Source organism: Chanos chanos, chromosome 5 (assembly GCF_902362185.1).
Source record: "Chanos chanos chromosome 5, fChaCha1.1, whole genome shotgun sequence".
Taxonomy (NCBI): Eukaryota; Metazoa; Chordata; class Actinopteri; order Gonorynchiformes; family Chanidae; genus Chanos; species Chanos chanos.
In genome coordinates, this window is record NC_044499.1 from 33,577,277 (window position 1) to 33,602,170 (window position 24,894).

At 40.2% G+C, this 24,894-nt stretch overlaps 3 protein-coding genes across 3 annotated transcripts; 1 reads left to right on the forward strand and 2 right to left on the reverse strand.

The window, feature by feature from the left end:
- Positions 1-3,351: 3,351 nt before the first annotated feature.
- Positions 3,352-5,299, reverse strand: dydc2 (DPY30 domain containing 2). The gene is made up of 3 exons (XM_030774894.1): positions 5,153-5,299; positions 4,752-4,859; positions 3,352-3,462 (listed from the first exon to the last, which is right to left on the reverse strand). The coding sequence occupies exons 1-3, from the start codon at positions 5,297-5,299 to the stop codon at positions 3,352-3,354; spliced, it is 366 nt and encodes a 121-aa protein (XP_030630754.1).
- A 2,817-nt stretch (positions 5,300-8,116) lies between these two features.
- Positions 8,117-13,537, forward strand: LOC115812416 (S-adenosylmethionine synthase-like). The gene is made up of 9 exons (XM_030774895.1): positions 8,117-8,174; positions 10,722-10,799; positions 11,163-11,285; positions 11,381-11,493; positions 11,596-11,739; positions 11,902-12,120; positions 12,326-12,508; positions 12,862-12,995; positions 13,435-13,537. The coding sequence occupies exons 1-9, from the start codon at positions 8,117-8,119 to the stop codon at positions 13,535-13,537; spliced, it is 1,155 nt and encodes a 384-aa protein (XP_030630755.1).
- On the reverse strand, positions 13,424-23,801 carry LOC115811153 (transmembrane protein 150A). The gene is made up of 8 exons (XM_030773240.1): positions 23,476-23,801; positions 22,918-23,151; positions 20,807-20,854; positions 20,126-20,212; positions 18,888-18,955; positions 17,542-17,669; positions 15,335-15,512; positions 13,424-15,126 (listed from the first exon to the last, which is right to left on the reverse strand). The coding sequence occupies exons 2-8, from the start codon at positions 22,986-22,988 to the stop codon at positions 14,891-14,893; spliced, it is 816 nt and encodes a 271-aa protein (XP_030629100.1). The 5' UTR covers positions 22,989-23,151; positions 23,476-23,801; the 3' UTR covers positions 13,424-14,890.
- Positions 23,802-24,894: the final 1,093 nt, after the last annotated feature.

Genomic DNA, 24,894 nt, shown 5'->3' on the forward strand with positions numbered 1-24,894 from the left:
ACAAACATAAATAAAAACATATCCTTATTGCATTGTTTAAGTATATTTAATCCATTAACAGTGAGATTTTTAGAACATTTCATTTATGTGAATTAAACATATGGGACAGTTAAGATGCCTGAGCCCATCTGTGGGCTGTGCGTTAAAAATGCTCTTTGATGTCACATGTTTAATTCAGTCTGTTTCTCCAGTCTCAGGCATGCTCCTCTTCCTCCTATATACAGAATGAAGAAAAATTAGCAAATTTTAATTCAAATAAAAAGCACCCTCAAGCGACACATTAAAATAGCAAAATAGAAAAATCTTGATGTGCGTTCATTACAAACTAAAGCTTCTCATTCTATCACCCTACAGTCAGAGACATTACTCAACATCCCAAAGCATCAGTTAACAACCACTTTACGTAAGAAGTGATTACGCTTAAACAAACTGAAATAATTAAGTTTAACAAAGCAGTGTATGTGATGAGCATGTATTGGTTGCTTAGCTAAGTACCTAGCAAAGGACCTGTTGTTTAGCTAAGTAACAATACCAGTGGTTTGTGTGAAGTGTGAAAATCAGTTCCACTATAGGGGAAAACAAACAAATCCATCGTAGGAAAAGCTCAGAGATTGTAAATGAACACTTGAAAAGCACTGAAAAGCACTTCAAGAGATTTGAAAACCAAACAAGACTGGCAGGCAAATACGTTTGACATAAAACATCACCCTCTTTTCTTCTGTTTCTTGTTTGGATTGTGTGTGCTCTATGTCACTTTCTGATACAGTGATGGGTTCCTCTCCCTCATTTTCAGGCTCCACACATTCAGGGTCATCTGTACCCTGTTGAGTTTACAAAGTTAAACAGACCCAAACTGTGACAAAATTTTGCACTGTCGCTCTGTCTTCTCAGATCCAAACCTCTATAAGATCCAAGATCTTGGTCCTTAGAGTGAGAGTAGCGAAGGCTGTGGAGATGAACCCACATGCTTAACCTTCAGAACTTACAGGCATGTTCTCATGAACGCTGCTCTGTCTTACTCAAATTATTTCAGTACCTTGCCCACAAAGTAACTTGCATTTAGTTTAGAATCATGTGTCTGATGAAAGAATCACCTGTTCATCCGGAGCAGGTGTTGGAGACTGCTGTGTTTCAGGTCCAGGTGTTGGAGACTGCTGTGTTTCAGGTCCAGGTGTTGGAGACTGCTGTGTTTCAGGTCCAGGTGTTGGAGACTGCTGTGTTTCAGGTCCAGGTGTTGGAGACTGCTGTGTTTCAGGTCCAGGTGTTGGAGACTGCTGTGTTTCAGGTCCAGGTGTTGGAGACTGCCGTGTCTCAGGTCCGGGTGTTGGAGACTGCTGTGTTTCAGGTCTGGGTGTTGGAGACTGCTCCATTTCAGGTCTGGGTGTTTTGGATAGTGGGTGGGTTTCAGGTGTAGGTGTTGAAGACCGGTTGGTTTCACGTTCAGCAGGCAAGGACTGATGGGTTTCAGTTGCATGCTCCTGTGTCTGAGGTGTAGGTGATGGAGATTTCTGAGTTTGAGGTGTAGGTGTTGGAGGCTCCTGTGATTTAGGTATAGGTGATGGAGCCTCCTTTGTTTCAGGCGCTGGAGTTGGAGATCCTTGGGTTTGAGGAGTAGGTGATGCAGATTTCTGTATTTCAGGTGCTGGAGACTCTGGGGTTTGATCTACATGTTCTGGAGATTCTTGGGCTACATCTTTTTCCTGCTCTTCCTGTGAGAGACTCAGCTTTACATTTAAAGCTTCCTGCTTTTGGGAGGAAAAGATCATGTGCAATAGATTACTCAGCAGTTTAACTATGGTTGTTTATAAGATGGTTATATCTTTTTCTTTAATGATTATGTTTTACCTCATCTTTACAGTATGTTCCCTTCTCAAAGACAAGGTGTAGTTGTCCAGTAATGGCACAAAAAGGGTAGCATCTTGACTTTGACAAGTTGTTTTAATCCTGTCCAGCTAATCTAATGAAGTTTCTCATATTCCTTCTTGCTCTCATCTCAAATTCCATACATCTCTTTCTCTTTCTCCATCCTCTTCCCCTTCCCATCTGTCTCTTTCTCTCCTCTCCCTCCTCTGTCCTTAATTCTGGCATTTCTATCCTGTCTCTGAGACATGAAATGAAAATACTGAGATTGTAAAAAAAAAAAAGGCTTCACCATCTCAGGGTAAAGTAAATTCTCACCTCTTCCATCATCTGCGGTGCAGAAGACTGTGTTTCCTGTGGTGGAACTGGCTCAGACCGAGTCTCATCTGGTTTAAGAGTAGACTTCCCTGAGTCTGGATCATCTGGTTTAAGAGTAGACTTCCCTGAGTCTGGATCATCTGGTTCATTACCCTCAGGTCTGCTTGTGTCCTTTTGTTGAGTTTAAATGGAAAAGTAGAGTGAGGTAATGAGTCAAACAAATTGTCTTTCTCTTAACCGTTGAAATCTACAATCTCAATCACTCTCACTCGTCCTTCCTGAGAACATCACAAGAGCTTTCTAGGCCTGGATTAGGAGAAAATGGCCTCTCTGTCTATTCAGCTCCGTATTCAGACTCCTGATTCTCCACTGTCTGAGAAGCTTACAGCCTTGATTAAGAATTAGTTCATTTTTATCAAACATCATCAACTCTCATGGTAGCAATGATACTTAAACTCTCTTTATCACTTTCTAACTGGACGGGAAGAGGTCTCAGTGAAACTCTACATCACGTCTGATTAGAGACACTCCTGAGTCTGGCTGAAGGATTCTTCTGCAGAAGATGGATTCCCTTTCTCTAGTTTAGTCTGTCTCTTATTCTATCGTCCCTTCTATCATTCCGTCTGTCCAACATCTCATCAGTCCAATCACCCTTTCCATCTGTCCACTGGTATGTTTTCTCCTCAACACTTGAATAGTCACCTGTTCCAGTGTCTGTAGCTGATGTTCACTGCTGTTCTCTGAGGGTTTGCTCTGTGCTTGCTCAGAGTCATCCCCCTCCCTATGTTCTTGCGGGTTAGAGATTGATGTTGCATCACTGGTGCCTGGTTCACCTTTATTCTTGAAATTACCACAGAAAGAAAAAATGTGAAATCAAAATGGATGCAATGTGCTAAGACATTGTCTGTGAATTTGACAGATAAAAAGAAAAAGAGTTTTGCTGAAGGAACATGATGATGCTTTTATTTTTGGCTTGCCAGTAAAGAAACCTGTGATGGACAATCATCTTTCTTCCACCTGTTGTTCAGGAGACTGAGAGGCTTGCTTTCATTTCTGTGACATTCTTTTAAGGCTTCTCTTCCTCTTTTCCTTTGTCTTGTTATTCCCTTTCCTCTTGCTATTAACATTATCTTCAGCCCTGACCTTTTTTATTATTATTAGTTGTGTTAAAACTCAGCTGAGCTCATCAGGAGGAAGACCCTCCGAATTCTTGGGAACTTTCTCCAGTTTGTGTCTTATCTCTGTCAGTATAACCACACTCTGTGTGGGCTCCTTTTGTCTTGTCTGTTGGTGATCTTAACAATTTTCAGAGAAAAACTTAGTCATTTGATGAACAGTACCACATCTGCCTTTCTGTTGGCAAATGCTTGATTTCACAGACACATGCTTGCAAAATTCTGGATGCTTCAGGGTGTAACTGCCCTTTCACCAAGTTTTCTTTGGAGAGGATTCTCTGCTCTCAGACTATGTTGCCTTAGTGGACATACAGAGAGAAATAACATTTCCTTAGAGTTTTTTTTTTTATCAAACTACACACAGAGGGAAAATGGAACAAATGCTCTGTGACATCACTGCAAAAATTAAAAATCCCATCAGCACAACAAAAAGACTGTTAGATAAACACATTTCTACCAACAGCCAGAGTAAGGAATTTGGAGTTTTGTCTCAAACAGATCTGAAATGCAGAGGTTGCACTTAATGTTGTTATCTTTGGGTTGGGTGTTGATAGTGAAACAGTGAGACATTTTTTTAGATTAAGATTAAGATTAAATCTCTGTGATCATACACACACACTGTGAGCGGTGAATTTGACCTCTCCGTTTAACCCATCCTTACACACCAGTAGTGAGCACACACAGCCACTAGGTACAGAAGCAGTGGGCAGTGCACCTGCGGCCAGGGGGCAGATGAGGGTTAAGTGCCAAGGGCACTTCAGCCATTGATGTTTTTCCTGCCGGTCCTGGGAATCAAACCGGCATTGTAAACTGCCTTTCATCACAAGCTCACTTCTCTAACCATTAGGCCTCTTCAGGCCCCAAAGAGAGAAGAACGCTATGTTGCATTGGCCGGGAATCACTCCCACGTGGCAGGCGAGAATTCTACCACTGAACCATCAATGCACAGGACTTACCTGAACAGTATTCTCTGGAAAGGTTTTACTTAAAGGTGTTTTTGTTTGTCACATCATCATAGAATGGGAACAACACAATCAAATCTTAACCAGTATTTCATATATTTAGAGTATAAGATTAGCTAATAAAATATAAACCCAGTGTGTCAATTTTCAAATGACATGATTACTTTCAGTACAAGGCTTTTCAGTGAAAGTTTTTCCCTGGCAAAGAAGAACAAATGAGTTAATGAAATACCCCATCCTCTCCCTCCAACAATGATGGCAGCATTGGAGGGTTGAATTTCTTTGGTCGTTCAGTCATTGGAGTGGGTGGAGGTGTTGCCACAGGCTCTTGAACAGGCTCATCGGTCTGCTGAAGAAAAAAAAAGATCAATGAACAATCTCTCTCTCTCTCTCTCTCTCTCTCTCTCTCTGTCTATCTGTCTGTCTCCCCCATTACCTGTGACTCTCTGATCCTCTCTTGCTCATCCTTCAGTTGTTGCTGGTGCAAGGCCTCATCGCGAGCGCTCTTCATCTCCAGCTCCAGTTGCTTCTGATACCTATTTCTCTGAGGATGAGTTATTAGCATTTTAAAATATATCCATTTATTTATCTTTAGTAGTGATCCATTCAATTAGTTTTTATTTAATTTAAGTTTAATCTGTCAGCTGTTTAAGAAGGACATGATTTTTTGACTTGTGAACGATTAGGAAATTACCCAAACTTGTCTTTTGTGACATGTTTTCTACTGAATGACTATGCAGCTACCGAAAACAACAGATTATTGCCACCTCCTGGTGATGCTGGGTAACGACATGCAAGCGGAGGATGCACGAAATGACAGCCTTGCAACCAACTTACCTCATTCGCATAGTCCAGGTTTTCTTTATATTTGTAGATCCACTGGGCAAGGAACTCGATCGGATCCATTGGTCTTTGCTCGGCCACTTCTGCCATGCCCTCCACAAGGCATTTTCCTAGCTGCTTTTTCAAGTATTCGGACTCCATTTTACTAAAAGCATTAAGCAAAACAACAGTAACTTTTTGCTTGTAAACATGTGCAGACAAGGTACTTTAAATAGACCCCCCCCCTTCTCTCTCAAAAACAGAAGAAAACTAAAAACAAAGAAACAAACAAAGAAAACAACGCAAACAAATAAACAAAACCAGAAGAGTTCGTTCATTTAGTCGATATTATTCAGAGGGTTTTATTGGCTAGATCAAGTCCACTTGAAAATACTTCTTTTGTGGATTGCTCGTTTGGCTATGATTACCCTACGAATGAACAAATGTAGCTGCTAAGATTAAACTATTCGCATAAAGTTACAAATAATTCAGTAGCAACGTTTGTCTCAAATTTCGACTGACCTCTCGCTTGTGTTTGAGCGTCCGGAAAGGAGTTTCATTTCCATAGTAACCGTGCAACTGCATTAATACTCCATCCACAAAACACAGAAACATGGTTCCTGGTTTCGCCTGAAAGATACATATTAACAAATTACATTTAGGGGTTATGTGCAGTAACAATGCATGCTTTGCATATCGTATAATTTAGACATATTTTAAAAAGTCAGTTCGGAGAAGTATTTGCCTGTCTTCAGCTTCGAAGGAATGGTCCAAAACTCACGTATAACTGGGGTGTTGTTCATGGACAAGATCGATGCGACCCTGAAGTACAGTTCGGTAAATTAGGGGATGAAATTAAATTCTGATTACAATAGTGTATTTATTTCTATTATGATTTACATTTACTGTGCTTAAAATACACCAACGAGAGCAACCGACCCAGCAAAAATTCGAAAAAAATACGTTGAAAAGACAACTTTGCCTGACGTCTCAACAACGTTGAGATGTGGTTACAATTTAAAATTTACAATTTGGCATTTAGCAGACGCTTTTAACCAAAGCGACTTACAATAAGTGGTTGAAAAGTGAAAGGTGAAAAGCCGTCTTTTTCAGGTAGTTGAAAAGACGTCTATAAAAAATGTAGTTGTCACTGAAAAACTGAAATGAAAATGAATGTCTTTGTGTTAGGCAATGCTCTTGAAAAAACACAAATGTACTGTATTTTCCAGTACATACCAGTTTTCTTTTTCTTTCTTTCTTTCTTTCTTTCTTTCTTTCTTTCTTTCTTTCTTTCTTTCTCTTTTTAAAAATTGTATTCCTTTGTGTGGTACAGATCTTTCATCCTTAGTTTTGCCGATCTAGTCAACTGGAATGTTTTCATCATTATTTTTTTATTTTTATTTTTATCTTTTTTTTTAATGAGTATTCTGAACTTTCCTGATGAAGAGCTGTGGAACACTGGTTAATAAATCAGATTCCTAAAATGATGCCCAACCCGAGAATTTCTTTTGGGTAAAATGTGCATATGGTCTGATTACTCTTCATATTGCAAAGTGTTCGGTGATGAATGGAGGTCATTAGCTTCGTCCAAAAAACACACATTCAAACAGAAAGTGACAGAGAGAAGGGAGAGAAGGGGTACATTCTTGCGGCACTTCTAGATGACCAGTTCCATGGTTAACCATGCCTAAACTGATAGGACTCAGTGTGATCTCTCTCCATGCGATGCACTGTGCAAAAAAGGGAATGACATATGAGCACGCTTATACAAACTAGGCAATTTGTGGTGGTATGCAGAGGGCATCATTAATAAACATGTTGGCTGTTTTTTTGTAATTATGAGATATTCTTAGTGGTGCTTTCCAAGTAATGAAACTGGAGAGGCTGGGAGGAAACCGCCTCAGGCTGGCCAGAGTTGGAATGTGTGCTGAGACAGAGAAAGAAAGAGAGAGAGAGAGAGAGAGAGAGAGAGCCTCACCACACCCTGAAGCCACCACATTCCCCCGGACTACTGAAGGGGAAACCAGATCTTACAGGCACACAGAAGCCTGAAACACAAGCACACTCCTATTTCACACCCAAATGTTTCCCAAACACAAGTGTGATCTGTCCAGTTAAAATGATCATGAATCTCTAAAAGATGCTTGACTTTGATCTTTATCATGAGCTGGTGGTGATGTGTGAGTAGTTTACTGGGTCAGTTTCCGGGTGTCAGTTTGAGTGTGTGTGACTGTTTTCCGATTCAGTGAAGATAATGTAATCTGATTTTATATTGACGTAATGCAATCACGCTAAATAAACGATAGTGTTGCAACATTACACAAGGCTATGTTCATTTACACAGAAGTACATTTCACATAAGCAATTGCACCAAAGACAGAGGGGCCCCCAGAAAGGGAGGGAGAGAGAGAGAGAGAGAGAGAGAGAGAGAGGGGGGAAGAAAAGAAAAGAATGAGGCAGGGTAGAAAGAGGCCACTCTGTATGGACGGCATAGAATATAAGAGTTCTTACCGAGAGGCATCAGAATATAGTTCAGCAAAATTATGTATGTGTGTAGGTCACGTTTTATTGATTATCACGGGGAAATTCTGCTCTGTGTTTAACTTATCTGATATAATGTAGATTAGTGTATAAAAAGAGTGAACAATGCACCGTGTGTGTGTGAGTGACTTCTAATCACCTTATATGTACATCATATATATGTACATATATAATTATATATATAATGCCGCTGTACATGGACTAATAGCATTTCTGCATTTTAAGACTACAGCGTGATACTTTCTCTCTCTCTCTCTCCCTCTCTCTCTCTCTCTCTCTCTCTCGTCCACTCACTCACTCATTCAACTTCTCTTATTTACCCAGCAGGCTCCTCATTTGCTCTCTTCCCCAGTCTGTTGGATAGCAGACAGAGTAGTGCTTAGCACCAGCAGCTTTGCCTCGTGTCTTTTGAGGAGCTTCGAGCTTTTTACCTAGAGAATGAATGGAGATGAAGATTTTATGTTCACCTCAGAGTCAGTGGGAGAGGGTCACCCTGGTGAGCTAATGATACGGTCTGTTTTTTATTAGACGAGTGTAAGATGTGTTCTTTCATTCATTTTCTTCATTATTTTCTTTACGACTTTTCTGATGGATATGAAACGCAGAAAAATAAAGCGATAGTTATTGCGTGTAAGATACCTAAAACACAGTAGTGTGCTAGACCAAGTCACTTCTCTGTGTTGTCATATCAGAACTCCTAAAAAGATTTGCTTGGCAGTATTTCCCTAGACAATGGATTATGTATTTGATTATGTGTGCACCTGAGGTGTGTGTATGCGTGTGTGTGTTTGTATTTGTGTGTGAGTGTGTGCGTGCGTGTGTGCGTGTGCATGCGTGTGTGTTTGTGTTCTTGTGTGCGCACGCGCGTGTGTGTGTATGTGTGTGTGTGCAGCTACACATGCTTGTTCATTCAGTGATTTGTTCAATAAATAGTGTGTCCATATCTCCGACACCCCTATAACAGTGACATTATTACTGAATGAAGAATTCAATGAAGTTATTCTGTAAACACTCAACTAATCACTCATGTAGACTCAAACAAGTTATACTAGAAAAGGGTGGGGAAAAACCATCAATCACTAATCCTTCAGGTCAGTAAATTAAAGAACAGCACACATAAATGATTTTACACAACCCCAACTGCCAAAAATAATAATGATTAAAAAATGCACAAACAAACAAACAAAAAAGCCTATCTTCACTGTTGCTTGTGCAGGCTGTTATGAACAAAACATATTTCATTTCAGATTCATTTCTTACATAAACTGGTTTTCATGTACTCGTTTTACTGTAACACTTCTCATGATTAGTCCAACAGGATGTCTTCATATAAGGCAGGGTATGATGTGTGTTTGATGGATAGTCTCTGTGAGTAGGGCACGCTACACAGGAATGTGCCCCTGTTCAGGGTTATTCCCAGAGTAGTACTGTGACGGTGGGAGTGAAACTCAATATGAGGTCGAGTTCACAGCTACATTTCCCTGCCAAAGGTCACCACAGGGAACTCCATTCCTGCTCTGTGTTGCCAAACACCAATCAGGTCAATTAGAATCCCTACTGACATTTACATTAAGCCTTATGTAGCGAATAGTCTTATAGTAACTGTGTGTGTAAGCTGGTTAGCATGGATACTAACTGTACGTTCACACTGAGCGCGGCGAGAGCGTCAAAGTGACCGGAAGTCATTCATTTTCAATGAGAGCCAGCGTCTTTAAGCGGCGAAGAGCGTCGCGGCAAAGGGCGTCGCGGCGAGGGTGGTTTGGGCGTCAAAATACAGTTGAAGTTCGGTTAACTTTATGGTAATGAGATATGACGCGGTTGGGCGGCAACCAATAGAAACTTGGAAGTGCTCCGCTCTAGAGAATTGTAGAGAACACGACAGTATAAACTATTGTTCCCACAAAACTTTTGGTCCTAAGCAAAATGGAGGAGAAACTGATTATATCGGTGGTGGGTTTCCCCATGTTGTACTGTAATGTAGGTTATGCACAAACGTTAGTGTTAATTAAAGGCCAAGGCTAGTAAACGTATCCTATAAACTCCATGCTGGAATTTGACCTAGCCTATCATTAACACAAAAGACACACAACAACAAAAAGCTTTTAAGTAGTGTTTTTCATTAGTTAATTTTGTTACGAAATATGTAATTAGCATTGTTTATTTATTTCTGTCATCGGTCGATTTCGCACCTTCACATTTAAAATGTCTCATAAGGTTAACTCATAGCCTACTGGTGGTCAGTCAGCACAAAGATACCGCTCGACCTGTTTGTTTGCTTTATAGCCCCTTTAAAAACATTTGCATAACCAAGCTTTCCGAAGGAACTTGTACCCGCCTATTTCATCAACGGCAGAGCGTCCACAGTGTTCAATAGCGTCGTTGGCAGGGAGGTTTGGGCGACTCTTGACGCTCTCGCCGCTCTCAGTGTGAACGTACAGTAAGGATGATTTGGCTCTTCTGTTGTGGAGTCCAAGTCAATAGCATCTTAATGGTGCGTGACGCGAAGCTAATATAAATTTTTCAGTAACATGACACAAAAATGCTTAACATGGAACGTAAAAAACGGCCTAAAATCAATACCTTATGAATGTTATTTTCAGTTTGTGTACCTGTGGTCATTTTGTCATGGCAGTAACTGCTCATTCAATGATTTGGTTTTATTACAATTCCTGTGCTCTTAATTTCATTTAGGAACATTTACATTAGATCATCATTTAAAAGAAAACAGTGAGCATTTGATTATTTTACAGTGTTTTGGATTCTTTTCATCAGGCTCCTATATCTGTTGTACAAAATCTTTTTTGATTAGCCACAACCTGTCCCACCCTATATTATCTGCAGGGCACTTACTGCTTTGCATTTATTAGAACATAAAACCCTTTTTTATTCTGAAATGGTGAAGGAAATGTCACAGGATGTTATGTGTGTATGTGCCCATTTCTAGATGAGGTCGGTATTTATTAAGGTATAAAAGCCTTGTGTGTATACTGATATGGTGAAGGAAATGTCACAGGATGCTGTGTGTGTATGTGTCCATTTCCAGATAAGATCTGTGATCAGATCAGTGATGCGGTTCTGGATGCTCATCTGAGGCAGGATCCTGATGCTAAAGTGGCCTGTGGTGAGTCCTGGATGCCTATCAACATTCAGCTTTTCATTTTAACACACACACAACACTACTGCAGCACTATGAAAAACAAACACTCCATCTCTTCATCTGTATCTCAGAAATCCAGTTAGTCAGAATGTCATCCATATAGCATATAAATAGCATATACATAGTTTATTCTATTCTATTTTAAAGAGACAATATCCCTGCAATTTAAATTAGACATAGGTTTAAGTGATAATTAAGTCATTAGTAATTAAAGTAATGTGTCTCTTTGAGTTGTATATTTACTCATATTTGTGTGTGTGTGTGTGTGTGTGTGTGTGTGTGTGTGTGTGTGTGTTTATGTGTGTATGTGTGTGTGTTTGCACTCAGAGACAGTGTGTAAGACTGGTATGGTTCTACTGTGTGGAGAGATCACATCACGTGCTAATGTAGATTACCAGAAGGTGGTGAGGGAAACTATCCGAAACATTGGCTACGATGACTCCAAGAAAGGTCTGTGTTTGTTTGTGTAAAAGAGAGAAAGAGAGTAAATTGTGCTATCCTTAACATCATCTAGTCCTTAAAATTTTATTCTTTTTCTGTCTCAGGGTTTGATTTTAAGACCTGTAATGTGTTAGTGGCATTGGAGGAACAGTCTCCCGACATCGCCCAAGGCGTTCACGTCGACCGCCAAGAGCCAGACATTGGGGCTGGAGATCAAGTGAGCAAAGGACTCTTACATAATCCTCCCTGAATGTCCTTCCATTGCTACATTGGAAAGATTTCTGTCTGAGGAAGCACATGTTGCTGTGTTGGCATGCAGGGTCTGATGTTTGGCTACGCCACAGATGAGACGGAGGAGTGCATGCCACTCACCATCGTTCTGGCACACAAACTCAATGCCAAGATGTCAGAACTGAGACGCAATGGCACTGTCCCGTGGCTCCGTCCAGACTCAAAGACCCAGGTATTATACTGTCAGTGTCCATAATCAACACCAGTTGCATAAATATCACTATAAAGAGAGCATGGAGTGATTCTATGCAGCTATTATGTGTAAGGCTTTGAGGACATCAGTTATTTCTCTGCTTCTCTCTCTCTCTCTCTCTCTCTCTCTCCATTTGGCCAGGTGACTGTGCACTACTCTCAAGAGAATGGAGCAGTGATTCCGCGCAGGGTACATACGATTGTAATCTCCGCACAGCACGATGACCATGTGTCTCTGGAGGAGCAGAGAGCTGTTCTAAAGGAGAAGGTCATTAAAGCTGTTGTACCAGCCAAGTACCTAGATGAAAACACCGTCTATCACCTGCAGCCCAGTGGACGCTTTGTTATTGGAGGACCTCAGGTCAGCTCGATGCCTCACACACACACGCACACACACACACACACACACACACACACACAAAAACACTATTTTGTTCTCTTACGCACTTTTTCAGTCTCTTACGCACCACTTCCATGAGTCCAATTAGGTCTCACAATCCTCACATGAGATCCTTACATCACACTAGTTTTCTACACCTCCTCTTCCTCTGTTGGCTCTGTGATAGGGTGATGCTGGAGTGACAGGCAGGAAGATTATTGTGGACACTTATGGAGGATGGGGTGCCCATGGGGGCGGAGCTTTCTCTGGCAAAGACTACACCAAGGTGGACCGCTCAGCTGCATATGCAGCCCGATGGGTGGCCAAGTCTCTAGTCAAAGCCAAACTCTGTAGACGAGTTCTGGTCCAGGTGAGCAGATCCACAATTACAATTATTAAGTAGCCACTAACTAGGCTTTGTATCAATCCAATAAATCCTTTAGTTCAACATCTAGCATTATATTAACTGTTTGATAAACCTTTCTGTTGGTCATTTTTCTTATGTGAGTAAACACAAAGATGAAAATAGTCAGAAGATTTGTTTGTGCCATTCCGATATCATTCGACAGTCTAATATCACACGCTTTATGGATGAACTATACCATTTTCATATTTTCAGTGAAAAGGAATTAGAATTCAGGCCAGTAGAGTTCAGGCCATGTTTATAATGAGGGGAAGACCCGCATTCCTGATACTGTTTAAAGCTCTGTGTTTTTGACGCAGGTGTCCTACGCCATTGGAGTGGCCCACCCTCTCTCCATCTCTCTCTTCACCTACGGCTCCTCAGAAAGAAATGAGAAAGAACTGCTGCAGATTGTCAAGAAGAACTTTGACCTCCGACCAGGGGTCATTGTCAGGTAAGCATAAAACAAACTCCTTGCAATTAGTGTCTCCTGTGCTTAACACTCCGTCCAAGTGAAGACACTCATACACAATGCTGGTTGTTTGTTGTCTTTTAGGAAGTGAGTGAGAGTTAACAACAAAAAAATGTCAGTAAATCATTACATAGATAACAAATCATTCTCACAGGAAATGAGCCACACATGCATTCTTCCCATTTTTTTTAAATAGTGAATACTCTCAGTCTTTCTTTATTTCTCAGCAAGTCCTGAATTTGTCCATCATTTGTAATTGTTATTTCTTTTTAAACCTTTGAAAGATGTTAAAGCTTTAAGAAGTTGTAGCACGTTATGACGTTCTTCAAAGAAAGGCATCAAATAGAAACCTTACAAAACATTACACAGAACCTTCACTGTGTTTCACTGAGAAGATACAATGTTTTTTGTTTTTTTGCAGAGATTTGGACCTGAAGAGGCCCATCTATCAGAAGACAGCTTGCTACGGTCACTTTGGCAGGAGAGAGTTTCCGTGGGAGGTGCCCAAGAACCTCAACTACTAGCATGACACAAGTAGAGACACAAACAGCTGTCTTTGAGCTGCTGTGACCCAAAGGAAAGAGGACAGCTGTGTGTGTGTGTGTGTGTGTGTGTGCGTGTGTGTGTGTGTGTTAGGGCAGTGGGTGTGGGGGATAGCCCCCCCTCTCTGTGAAAAATAAACCCCTAAACATCTCAAGGTGGGAGTGTATAGGGTTGTGGTAATAAATTATTGCTTAGACAACGCTCTACACCTCATCCAAATACAGCAGATCAGGCCTCTGGAGAGACACACGTTGATATGAAAACACACACGGTTATGCTTTAAAATTCTTCTGTAGGGTAAGGAATCACATTCCAAACCAAATATGGTACTTATTTTGGAACAAGATCTGTTGATTGAGAGTTTATTTATCTGAGCCATGGGCCATTTTATTTGGAATGACACTTTCACACGACAGTGCCTGAAGATAAACATATAGTTTACTGTGCAGAATGTCTGCTGAGGGTTAGGGTTATGTAAAGCGTCTGCATTAAGGCCTGATGCGTTGAATATGGTTTTGACTGAAGTAGATCTGAGTATGTGTACAAAACATCTTGTGCTGAACATTATTTCCAAATCTTTGTCTGTTCTCTCCCAAGCATCTTTACTGACCTGCTCTACACTGCCCCTACTGGATGGGGAATGAACACCATTTCTGCATGCTGTAAATAGTTTTTTTTGCTGTGGGTGTGTCTTGAAGAATGAAAAAAATGTTTTTAAAAACAATCATCATAGAGAACTTCTGTTGTTTTCCTCAATTGTTCAATTGTCTATTGTTCAATTGTATTTTATCAAAGGCAGTTACCTGCTGTTCTTTTTTTTTTGTCTTGATTACTTGCCATTCTTCATATTTTGTGGATGGTTTACAGGACAGTTCAATTATATCAGTCTGATAAAATCTGCCACTGTTAAAAACATTGTCGTTGTTAAGAACGTGAAGACTGCTCATGCCCATATTCTGGTCTTTGGTCAAAATATTCAGTAAGGCAAATAGGTCTTCCATTAGTGCAACAAATTACAAAATAGAAAACACATACATATGTATCCAAAGATAGTGCTAAAAACATTTTAGACTTCCCTTTGAAAAAGGCCATTTGATATTGGAAACAGGTAGTTTAGCTACACACTAAAAATACATGAAATCACTAAGAGGTAAAATCCCTTTTTGGTGCTGTAGACCTGCAAAACATCAGGTGTCACCAATTACACATTTCACCAACCTCGATGAGTCATTATGTCTGTGGTCCCACCTCACCCATGGTGAAGAATGATGGTTGACTGACAGTTATCCATGTGATTGGTTCATTTGTGTCACTTAGAAACAGTCAAATGAGATTTAATTGGCTGAAGGCATTTTGGCATCATGAGCTAGAGTTAAACTGTATTCTGTCAGCGTGGTTGAAGACAGTGGAGTTCCTCCAGTGAGCAGAACCAGGAGTGTGGTCCTGGACATGTCGCTGAACTCGTAGGCAAACGTGCCGTAGTAAAGAAGGATGATGATGGTGAAGATCCATTCAAAGATGGCAGAAGTATGCTGCAACACAAAGCTCTCCTGCATGAAGAACACGCCACCTAGGGAGCAGAGCGTTAAGGAACGAACCTGAACCTGACAAATACGGTCTACACATAAAGGAATGCATTAATGAATGTACACATTCACACTCTGAAACGCATGAGGGTGTAAGTACAGAGTCTGGAAAAACATGGAAGCATCTCTCCTACGGTAGATCTCTCCCACAAACACACACACACTCACACACACACGAAGGATGAAGGATACTGAGCACAAGTGTAGTGAATGCGAGGAGAGTCATGCCCAAGCGCAGGAGAAAGATGCTGCGGTCAGCATGTGTTTTTGCCAAACGCAGCGTCAGAGCTGTCTGCAGACACACAAACAGCATGCTGGTGGGGAAGGCCAGTGCAGCACCCACATAATGCAGGACTTTAGCAAAATCCACCTGTAACACAGACGCAACACAAATGACATTACACACAACATCACACATCACCAGTTACATGATCCATCTCTGAAATAAAACAGTCAGTAATGCGGGAAACAATCTAAAAGACAGGGCGGTTTTTGTTTTGGCATTTGGTTTACAGCATGAATGAAGACGGATATGTCTAATGCAGTGTGGAAAATTCCAGTGTCCAAATAAGGATCACATCTAAGACCCAAATAAAAGTCATAGCGAAAGAAAAAAATGTTTTCTCTTTTATGCTTAGCGCCACAAACTGAACTTAAAACTTGGGGGAAAAAAAAACATTGTGCGTGTGCTGAGTCTGCTTCTGTTTAAACCAACTGTTTTGGCATGGGACAGACAGCAAGTCAGCGTTTCACTTCTCCATACACTTCTCAGCCCAATGTTTCACACACATGTGGTTGCAGAGCATTCTGGGAAATGTCATGCCGCTTGGCTGCATCCCAGACTTATCATAGAGTTCCTGAGCTGTTTGAATGAGGAAAACATCTGTACGATGCTCCAACACTAAAAGTTTACAAAGAACATTCCATCCCAGCGGTCTCACTGACACTGAGAAAAGTAAAGTTGGATCTGTTTGGGTGTGTTTGGATGATCTACAGACAATCTGAAGCCGGTCAGCGCCGTTCATTTGACTGGACCCTGATGGTGAGGAGTCAGCGTTGGGTGAGATGAAGGGAACCCTGGACTCCCTCCCGCACATTCCTGTAGCGCCGTGTCTCTAAATCACAACAGCGGTGGTCTGCCTGGGTTCCACACATCTCTGCTTTCCACCACTCAGAACCACAACCAAAAAAGTGCAAGCGGACGTCCAGGGAGCATGGAGGACTCACTGGTGATTCTTGAAGCATAACCAAGACAGCGGTACTGTTTACGTAAACAAAGCCGCACCTCAAACCTCAGGTTATTGTGTTTACGTCCCGAATAAAAGCAGAGTGTTTTATGTTTTATTGGCATCTAATCAAACAATGCAGGGACTGGAACATCAGATAGTGCGTATAATGCCGGGAAAATTCTAGAGGCTTCTCTAGAGGCTCTGTTTTAAGAGGTGGACGGTGGTGCTGATCAGCTGAAACAATCCACTTTAAAGCCAAATGTGATAATGTGAGATTAAAAAAACAAAACACACAACAAGGATACAATAAAATGTTATTGGACCACTCCCGAAGAGCTTCTAACGAAGCACGATGACTGCAGAGATCAAAAAGCAATGTGGCTTTGATTTTATTCTTATGCAACAATACACAATGGGTGGAAGTGACGAGAAGGGTACAGAACAAGATAGTTATCGAGTGGTTTTGTGTACATTTGCTTTTCAATAAGATCAAAGTAAAATCATTATGCAACTGCACAGTAGAGAACTAAATCCCACAGCAAAAGACACATGGGTTTAATAAAGCTCATCAGCTGAAGCAGCAGGTATGATGGAAAAGAGACAGTGCAGAATTTGGGGTGGGGGGTGGGGGTTTAACACAAAAGCGTGCCTGTGATAGGTAGCATCTTTAACTCAAAGAGCATTTCCATCTCTTCAGCTCTTATCAGTTGGGTTGGAATGCTATGAACTCCTGAATGAACTCTGCTGAGGAATCTGCACAGCTGTTTCTCTCTAATCCCATCACATGCTCAAGCATATCACCAATTACATTCAGACTCATGTACATTTTTACTGTGGTGTGTCATCAAATACCAGACTGATATATTAACCCTACAGTAATTCTGGCCAGCGTAGGTACAAGCACACAAGGTACCTCTGATAAGCTATCGAGCTCTTATGAATAAATGGAATTATTCATCAGTGAAAAGCTAAGGCAAACACTTGACAACCAATGCAACTGGTTTATAAAAAAATTTGAGAGGATTTCTGGAGATAATATAAATTTGTTTAATAGAGATATCATCATTATACATTGGCTGAACTCAGCAGTGTGCTTTACTTAACTTAAACTTAAACTTAACTTAAACTTACTGGTTATTCAGGTGTGAAGGTAAAGGTCAGTGCTTTTACCTGGAAGTTTCCCACCAGGAGAAGCCCAGTGGCACACAGCCAACCAGCAGAGAGTGCAGCTGTATTGAGCAAACTCTGATAGTGTTTGTGGATGACTTGAGCATAGCGCAGCAAACCAATCACTATCACTGCTCCCAGGGACACCGAGAGAGAGAGAGAGAGAGAGAGAGAGAGAGAGAGGAGAGAGAGAGAGAGAAAGTTACTAGTCATGAACTCTTCAGAACACTGATGAGATGGGTGAGCGGTATTGGTCTGATATTATGGAAGAATACAGGTGTTGCAGGTTTTCAGGAGCAGGGAATTCCCACCTTTTTTCTTGATCAAAAAAATGTGTTTTACACTCACAGGAACTTCTGCTGCTCAGTTGCAGTGCTTCTGAGATTTCTCAACATCCTATATTTGACTGTATATGGTGCAAGTTGAGTGAGCAAATGTAGTATGGGATGTAATCAGAGGCACTTTGTGCAGAACACAATCCCTTTCATTACCAACCAAAATAAAACCACACAGTACTGCCCAAGGAAATCTGACTATGGGGAGGTATGCAACAGATTGTCTGATAGGATTACATAACCTTCTCTACAGCAGAGATTTTAGTAAATATTTTGCTGAGATTGTTTTAAGTCTGAGACCCTGATGTCTAGCTTTCAGAACAAATTTACTCTGTTGGTTAGGATGGATAAAGGAGCACTTTATAACAAAAATGATCAAAAGGAAAAAAAATCAAACTGACCAAAAAATAGCAGAAGCTAAGCTGTACTCTGGGTCATTTTCAAGGTCAAACGAAGGACAACCTCATGCTGTGTGTGCCACACTGAAAGAGCTAGACTATTGCACAAGAACATTACTCTTTGTGTGCCACTGTTTTTCAACACTCTAGTACCACGAGAATTCCAAGGAATGAGCTGAACACTGCGTGCTTCCAAAACCTGAGGTTTCTGGAGTTTTCCATCAGTGATGGGACTTGAGAGTCTGACTGTGTGCCTGTCTGTGCAAAAAAACTTCACTGGGGGAAACACATCACTGGAGCCACAGCAGAGACCACAAACTCTCAGAGGACAACGGTGAAAACATTTCCTTTCAAAACAAGCCATGTTATCCTACCAAGTTATGCCTGAACCTCAAGGGTTTGACAGTCTCATTTTGAAGTGGTAAAAAACAACAAAACTGGTTTCAATCCAGCAGCTAAACAAGGTTATAACAGACCAAAGATCCTACACATACCACACAACAACTTCAGAACTTATGAACAGGACTGATCAGATATGACTGATGCGTACTGAAGAGTTGTGGCGTATAAAAGAGTCATATGTGAAAACGCTGTGATTAATATGCTCTGTGCTCACCCATGAAGGAGCCAGCGCTGCAGATAAGACTGAAACAGCAGCTCTCTGGGGGGAAAGTGCCACACTTACTGGAGAGAGAGAGAGGGAGAGAGAGAGAGAGAGAGAGAGAGAGAGAGAGAGAGAGAGAATGGGTTACAATGATAATGATTCTCCAACGTCTTTCATGTTTATGCTTGATATCAGCACCCCGAATCCTTACAAGACACGGCTGCACACACAGCAATAGGTTAACTATAGAGCTATGTATTTAAATCTGATTTCACATCATATCTTGTCTAGCACTTACAACAATCAAACAAACTGTTACCTCCAAACTAATATAACATACTGAAATGCCATAAATTGAACTCATGCCCTACAATATTCCTGCCTGTAGGTGTCTTGTCTTCAAAATCTCACTCTTTGCTATTTGAGGAACAGAGGTTAAAGTGGAGGTGGTGCAAGAACAAAAAATAATCCTTAAAGAGCATCGAATTTAAGAAGCATGTTTTAATGGAAAAATATATCTTCCATGTATATGTTTCTGCCCTGTCACAATTTACAGGCTTTGGTCAAATAAAAAGAACACACTCCCTGTTTTACTTCCCAGGTCAAGAGGCTTCATCCTCTTTCACTAGGCAAGTCGTCTTTCAGTCACATTAGTGAGAATGCGAAAGATAGAGAGACAACTGAACTTTTCCACACAACAAATCCTTTCTATAAAATCAATGTTAAGGCCAATCTTTTCTGTGAAGAAGAGAACAAGTGACGAAAAGATAGATGTTTGAAGAAAAGAGTTTCAATGTCAAAGCCAATGTCCTCTAAGCAGAAAACAAAAATTACATGAAACGATGGATGTTTGAAGCAAAGAGCTGTAATTAATACACCTATAATCAACAACTATATGATAGCAGATAAAGAGGTGGTCAGTTTCATGAACTTGACCTAGGGATGATAGCACAACAATAAACAACAACGGTTTTTACTGAACGTGTGCCAAAGCAGTTCAGGGTTCAGCACTGTTTGCATGTTTGCACGCTCTCTTTGCCTATGTGATTGATAAGTAACAGAGTGGACTCGCAAGAGGTCTATATCTCATTCTAATCCTAACTCTCGAGTCACGTATGACTAGAGCGTGACATTAAGTTTGCTCTGTAATAAGCTGAGATACATAAACATTGTATCCTGATGACAGCTATATTACGATGTTGATAAGTGAGGTATTAATGGTGTGGCAGAGTGAGGTATGGAGTGCTGACCTGATAAGAGGAATGTTGTCCAGGGTACAGCACAGCTCAGGACCCCTCTGCATGGACAGTGGTTCCTCACAGGACTGATTATACACCCTGCAGAAATACACACAGTTAATCAACACAGAGACACTCTCACTGCTGATTGTGTATATGTAAATACCAAAGCTGCTTTCTTCAGCAGAGCAATGAAGCACTTGTGCAGTGATGCACGAATGTAGTATGTGTGCTTGGCTTCCATTTAAAGATTTTATAAATAATAAACAATTATACTTCATTCAATGTATTTCATATATTCAGTGATCTGCTATATTTTAGAAGAGGAACCAGTTTTTCACTTCAATGTGCTGATTTTTACCCAAGCTCTTCAGTACTCTAGCTAACACTCCTTTGCCTCTACTTTTCATATGGTATGGTTGTATGATACATGGTTTCCGGGCATATCTATCACTGCAAATATTCCAACTCAGGAGAGGCCTATCACTGAGATAACACAGGCCCTCTGCACGTGAAATTCTCTGGGTTGTACCTCTTTAGTAAAGAATCAATATGAACTGCAGAAGCTAGGTCATGTTCCTATCATCACAGCTCTTCCCAGCAATAGAGTAAAATTCCCTCTGGAACTGATAGTGTTTACTGAGTGTAAAAACAATTAAAAGTGAAAGGTTATTTAAGTATCAACCACCGTACCAGTTACCCACTGGACACACATGCTGATTGTACAGAGCCATAGCATATCTGTAACAGAGAGAGAGACGGGGAGAGAGAGGGGGAGAGAGAGAGAGAGAGAGAGAGAGAGAGAGAGAAAGAGAGAGAGAGAGAGAGAGAGAGAGAGAGAGAGAGAGAAAGAGAGAGAACAATGATGAAAATATGAAAATTGACTTAAGACCTGTCAAGACTGTCAAGACCTTTGATCTGCTTTTGTTTTAAAAAGAACACATTGAACAGAGAAAAGTCCATTTGAACTGAATAGGCAAAACATTGACAGAAAAGATAGAAATAAATGCAATAGCGTAGTTTCATTGACACATCTTCAAAGATGAAGAATTCAGTGAGTTTTCTTTGACATTTAAATGCCTCACTCTCAGTAAATGATTTAAGTTTTCCTCTAGTTGTCTGTGACAGTGGCAGTCTTGCCAAAAGCTTGCTTAAGTTAGTGGCATACTTAGGTGCGTTGAGGATAGCTTTTATGACCCAACGTAACAGATAATGGATGACAGCATGGTTGAAAATCAACATTAAATGAGTCATACCTGCATCACGGTGACAACAATATTTCCATAGCAACAGAGCCCATATGACGAAGAATGACACAGAACGCTTGCTCATAACAGTTTAACCTCTTCATACCATTGATTTGCAGCTAAATCCCTGAGAATTTAAGAATTTCTCCTCATCAGGATCCCTGAAAGAGCCTTATACAACTTCTACAGTGTGAAATTCTTTCTTTTTAATTTTCTTTTCTTTTTTTGCAACCTTTCTTTTACAGAGTATTTACACCTCCCTCAGTGATATCAAAAACATCCAAACTTCATAATCTTTATAGTAGCACAAACAGCCTGTTCGGAGTACGTGCTCATTTCTCATTCTCTAGAGGACCACATCCTTTAATTCACTTCAGCTCACTTCACTTCAATTCAGTTTTAATTGTATAGTGCTATTTACTATGAACACAGCAGGTTTAGAGGATACCAGGCCTAGGTTTTCTTCAGATTACTATGATTTAACATGTTTGTGTGTGTGTAGTTCCAGGGAGTATGAGTTGATTAAGCGTAAGACAAGTACAGACAAGGTGAGAAGATCAGCGTATGCGTCTGTTTGTTCACGTGTTTACATTGGTCCTAGGATCTCTCTCCAGCTACATCAGCTTTTAGCGCAGATCACCGCAAGTGTGTATTTAAGCAGATAAGGGCAGGGTTAATTCTAATATCTGTCAAACCCCAGTGCTCCACCACCTTATCCGTTAATCTGATTACCAAGGTTTTACTGTTAGTAACTATAAGATAGAACTGTATCCATGACAGCATCTCCAGAGTTAGTCTATGTGACAAATTGTATTTCATTCACTTCTAAAACGTCTCCCAGTTTAATTTACTTTTCTTTTGATTTATTATGTAGTATGTACATTCAGTACATATTTCAGAGATAATGACTGTAAACTCTCTATCTCTAAGTGAACTCCCGGTTTGGAGGAGGATAGATAACAATGGAGCTGTGATTTCTGCATTGAGTGTACAGCAAGCGTTTTCATAGTGATCATTTTAAACACAATGTAATTATTTTTAGTATAGTTTAATGTTCTGGACATGTCAAAACCACACAACTACATAACTGTAGAATACAGTGTGAATTCAGAGATTTATAAACTCCAGTTCTCATGTACATGTGAGGTGGCCCTCTGCATGCAAACAGGATGCTAACACAAAGTTGATTTGGTGCATTTTAACCTAATCTTTGAACAAATATTTCATATTTCTGAGTTTTAGGTTTCAATTTTTTTTATTAAACCTGAAATTTAATTCCCATAAACCAGTGGTCTGAAACCAGAGACTTCTCAGTCAAATCCATCTCAATATTTGATAATCATGTGCTGTATGAACTGAACCACAGAGAAATGGGTAATTAAGCACAGTTAATCTGACATTGTTCTCACCTGTTAAAAAAGACCTTCACTGGATCATTCTTTTAATATCATTGAGTTAGCGACCTGCTATCATCATATTCACAAACCATGCAGAATTCAGACAACACAGCGAGACAGTGTAATATGTTGTCCGAGATGCGATGTTTTCGTTACTTACACAATCCAAATTCCAGATATGATGATGACTGGGAGACTGACGGGTAAGATCATCCACACAGACATGTCCATCACCCTGACTTTCAGATGTAACTCACAGGTAATGACGGAGGACCTTTGGCCAACAAAGTCACATAAACCAGCCGCAAGAAGGACCAGAGTGAGGACAGAACTTCCGACGGTTAATGCATGCTATTAATCTCTTAAAAATTAGATTCCAGAGTGAATGTAACCCCTGAAACAAACACAAACACAGAGTAAGGGTGGTGAGGATGAAACCGGTGTTTATCAGCAGCTTCCAGAATGGTTTCCACGAATAACAAATAGTTTTTCTTCATCAGCAGCAATTTTCAATGATTAAGTTTATATCGTTTACTTACTAAACTGACATCAAGTGGGAAAAAGTTACTAGTAATTTCTTAGCATTTTGACACCTCGTTTCTAAGAATTTGAAGAAGCCACATATGGATGGTGCTGAAGAACATATTTCTTTAACGATATGATTCTGCAAAAAAAAAAAAAGCATTATTATCAAAATCACTTGAAACGGTCTCCATACCTTAAAATGCACGATTCATGTTATCTTTTTCATTCTGAATCTCAAGCCTCTGATGTGCACACTGTGGATTTATGATGAACTGCTCTATTCCTCACATAGGTTCGTTAGAGTCTGTTGCAGAAGTTGAGCTTAAGTGTAATCAACAGAAGTTGAGTCCGCGGGTTCTCACTGGTAGATTTCTTGATTTCGCTGAAAACAGATCAACCGTAAACTCCTCCCCTTCTGTGAAGTTACTTCGATCGTATCAAGATCCCCAAGAAATGATTTACTAACTGTTTGAATAGCGTGCACTTTTTATCCTACAACTTTCTCGAGATCGGCCTCCATGACATTATGTTAGTTTCTTTTCCTTTCACGACTGAGACTGAAATAGTTGAGCGCACTATTCGAATAGGTCATCACCATCACACCACAAAAGTTGCGTAAACGCTCCCTGCAACATCTGGCAATGTTAACCAAATAAAAATAGGTATGCTAGATGGATCTAGCTGACTGCTATGAAAACTAATTTTTTAGAATATATTTCGTTGTTTGTTCCCATCCAGCTCTCCGAATATGTGGGGTCGAGGCAAATATGTGTTTTCTCCCATGAGTAATTTGACCATGCGCTCACGGGGCACCTCACGTGCGTAAGTGTTTGGACAAGGAAACCTGGTCAGACATACGTCTCCATGGTACAGTTGCTATAATTCATTACTTGGGGAGAGCACTGAATGATGTCTTCACCTCCAGCAACTACACAGATATAATTTATTTGGCTTGTCAAGACCCCAAAGAACATCAAATGATTAGATTCTGGAGTGCTGGAGTAGAAGAAAAATGAAATCCTGCAGAAGTGTAAATCTTCACAAGGCCAGGAGTTCACTGAATACTCAGATACACTATTATTCAATTAGATTCACCAATGCCTTTCATTCCTGAAACGACAGGAAATAGTGTCATTTGTTAATCCATTACAAATACCCATCATAGTAGAATTGTTCACCAAATCCTTTTAAAAACTGACACTGGTTGTACATTGTTAAAGATGTGCAAAAACCATAATGCCTGTTTGTTATGTAATGTTGATCTTCATGAATAAGCCCGTCAGATGCATCCGTTTTCTTTTCTTTAAAATGTATTCTTTTGCTGTTAAGATGTTGTTGTTGCTGCTTTGCCTTTTCCCTCCTGACTGAATTGATTTGTTGACATCTCCTGTGTTCTAAATACATCCTAATTTTGTTTTTATGAAAGAGGAACATTTTCTTACAAACCCCTGTGGATTTTTTGCTCTCCCCTATATATTTTTTATACACTATTTCTCTTTATACCTCTATATTACATGTATACTAAAGTCAATGAGTGAACAAATGAACAAACCTACTTTATAATTAAATGAATAAATAAATAAATTAATGAAATATTCTGGGAAATGGAATC

Excerpts from the sequence above, each read along its gene's own strand:
- LOC115812416 (XM_030774895.1), top strand. The coding sequence starts at position 8,117 with ATGAATGGAGATGAAGATTTTATGTTCACCTCAGAGTCAGTGGGAGAG. Across the intron at positions 12,121-12,325 it reads TTGTTATTGGAGGACCTCAG|GGTGATGCTGGAGTGACAGG; the intron begins GTCAGCTCGATG and ends GCTCTGTGATAG. Across the intron at positions 12,996-13,434 it reads CGACCAGGGGTCATTGTCAG|AGATTTGGACCTGAAGAGGC; the intron begins GTAAGCATAAAA and ends GTTTTTTTGCAG.
- dydc2 (XM_030774894.1), bottom strand. The coding sequence starts at position 5,299 with ATGGAGTCCGAATACTTGAAAAAGCAGCTAGGAAAATGCCTTGTGGAG. Across the intron at positions 4,860-5,152 it reads ACCTGGACTATGCGAATGAG|AGAAATAGGTATCAGAAGCA; the intron begins GTAAGTTGGTTG and ends ACTCATCCTCAG. Across the intron at positions 3,463-4,751 it reads AGAGGATCAGAGAGTCACAG|ACAAGACAAAAGGAGCCCAC; the intron begins GTAATGGGGGAG and ends GATCACCAACAG.
- LOC115811153 (XM_030773240.1), bottom strand. The coding sequence starts at position 22,988 with ATGGACATGTCTGTGTGGATGATCTTACCCGTCAGTCTCCCAGTCATC. Across the intron at positions 15,513-17,541 it reads TCCTGGTGGGAAACTTCCAG|GTGGATTTTGCTAAAGTCCT; the intron begins GTAAAAGCACTG and ends TCTGTGTTACAG. Across the intron at positions 15,127-15,334 it reads ATTCACTACACTTGTGCTCA|GTGGCGTGTTCTTCATGCAG; the intron begins GTATCCTTCATC and ends TCTGCTCCCTAG.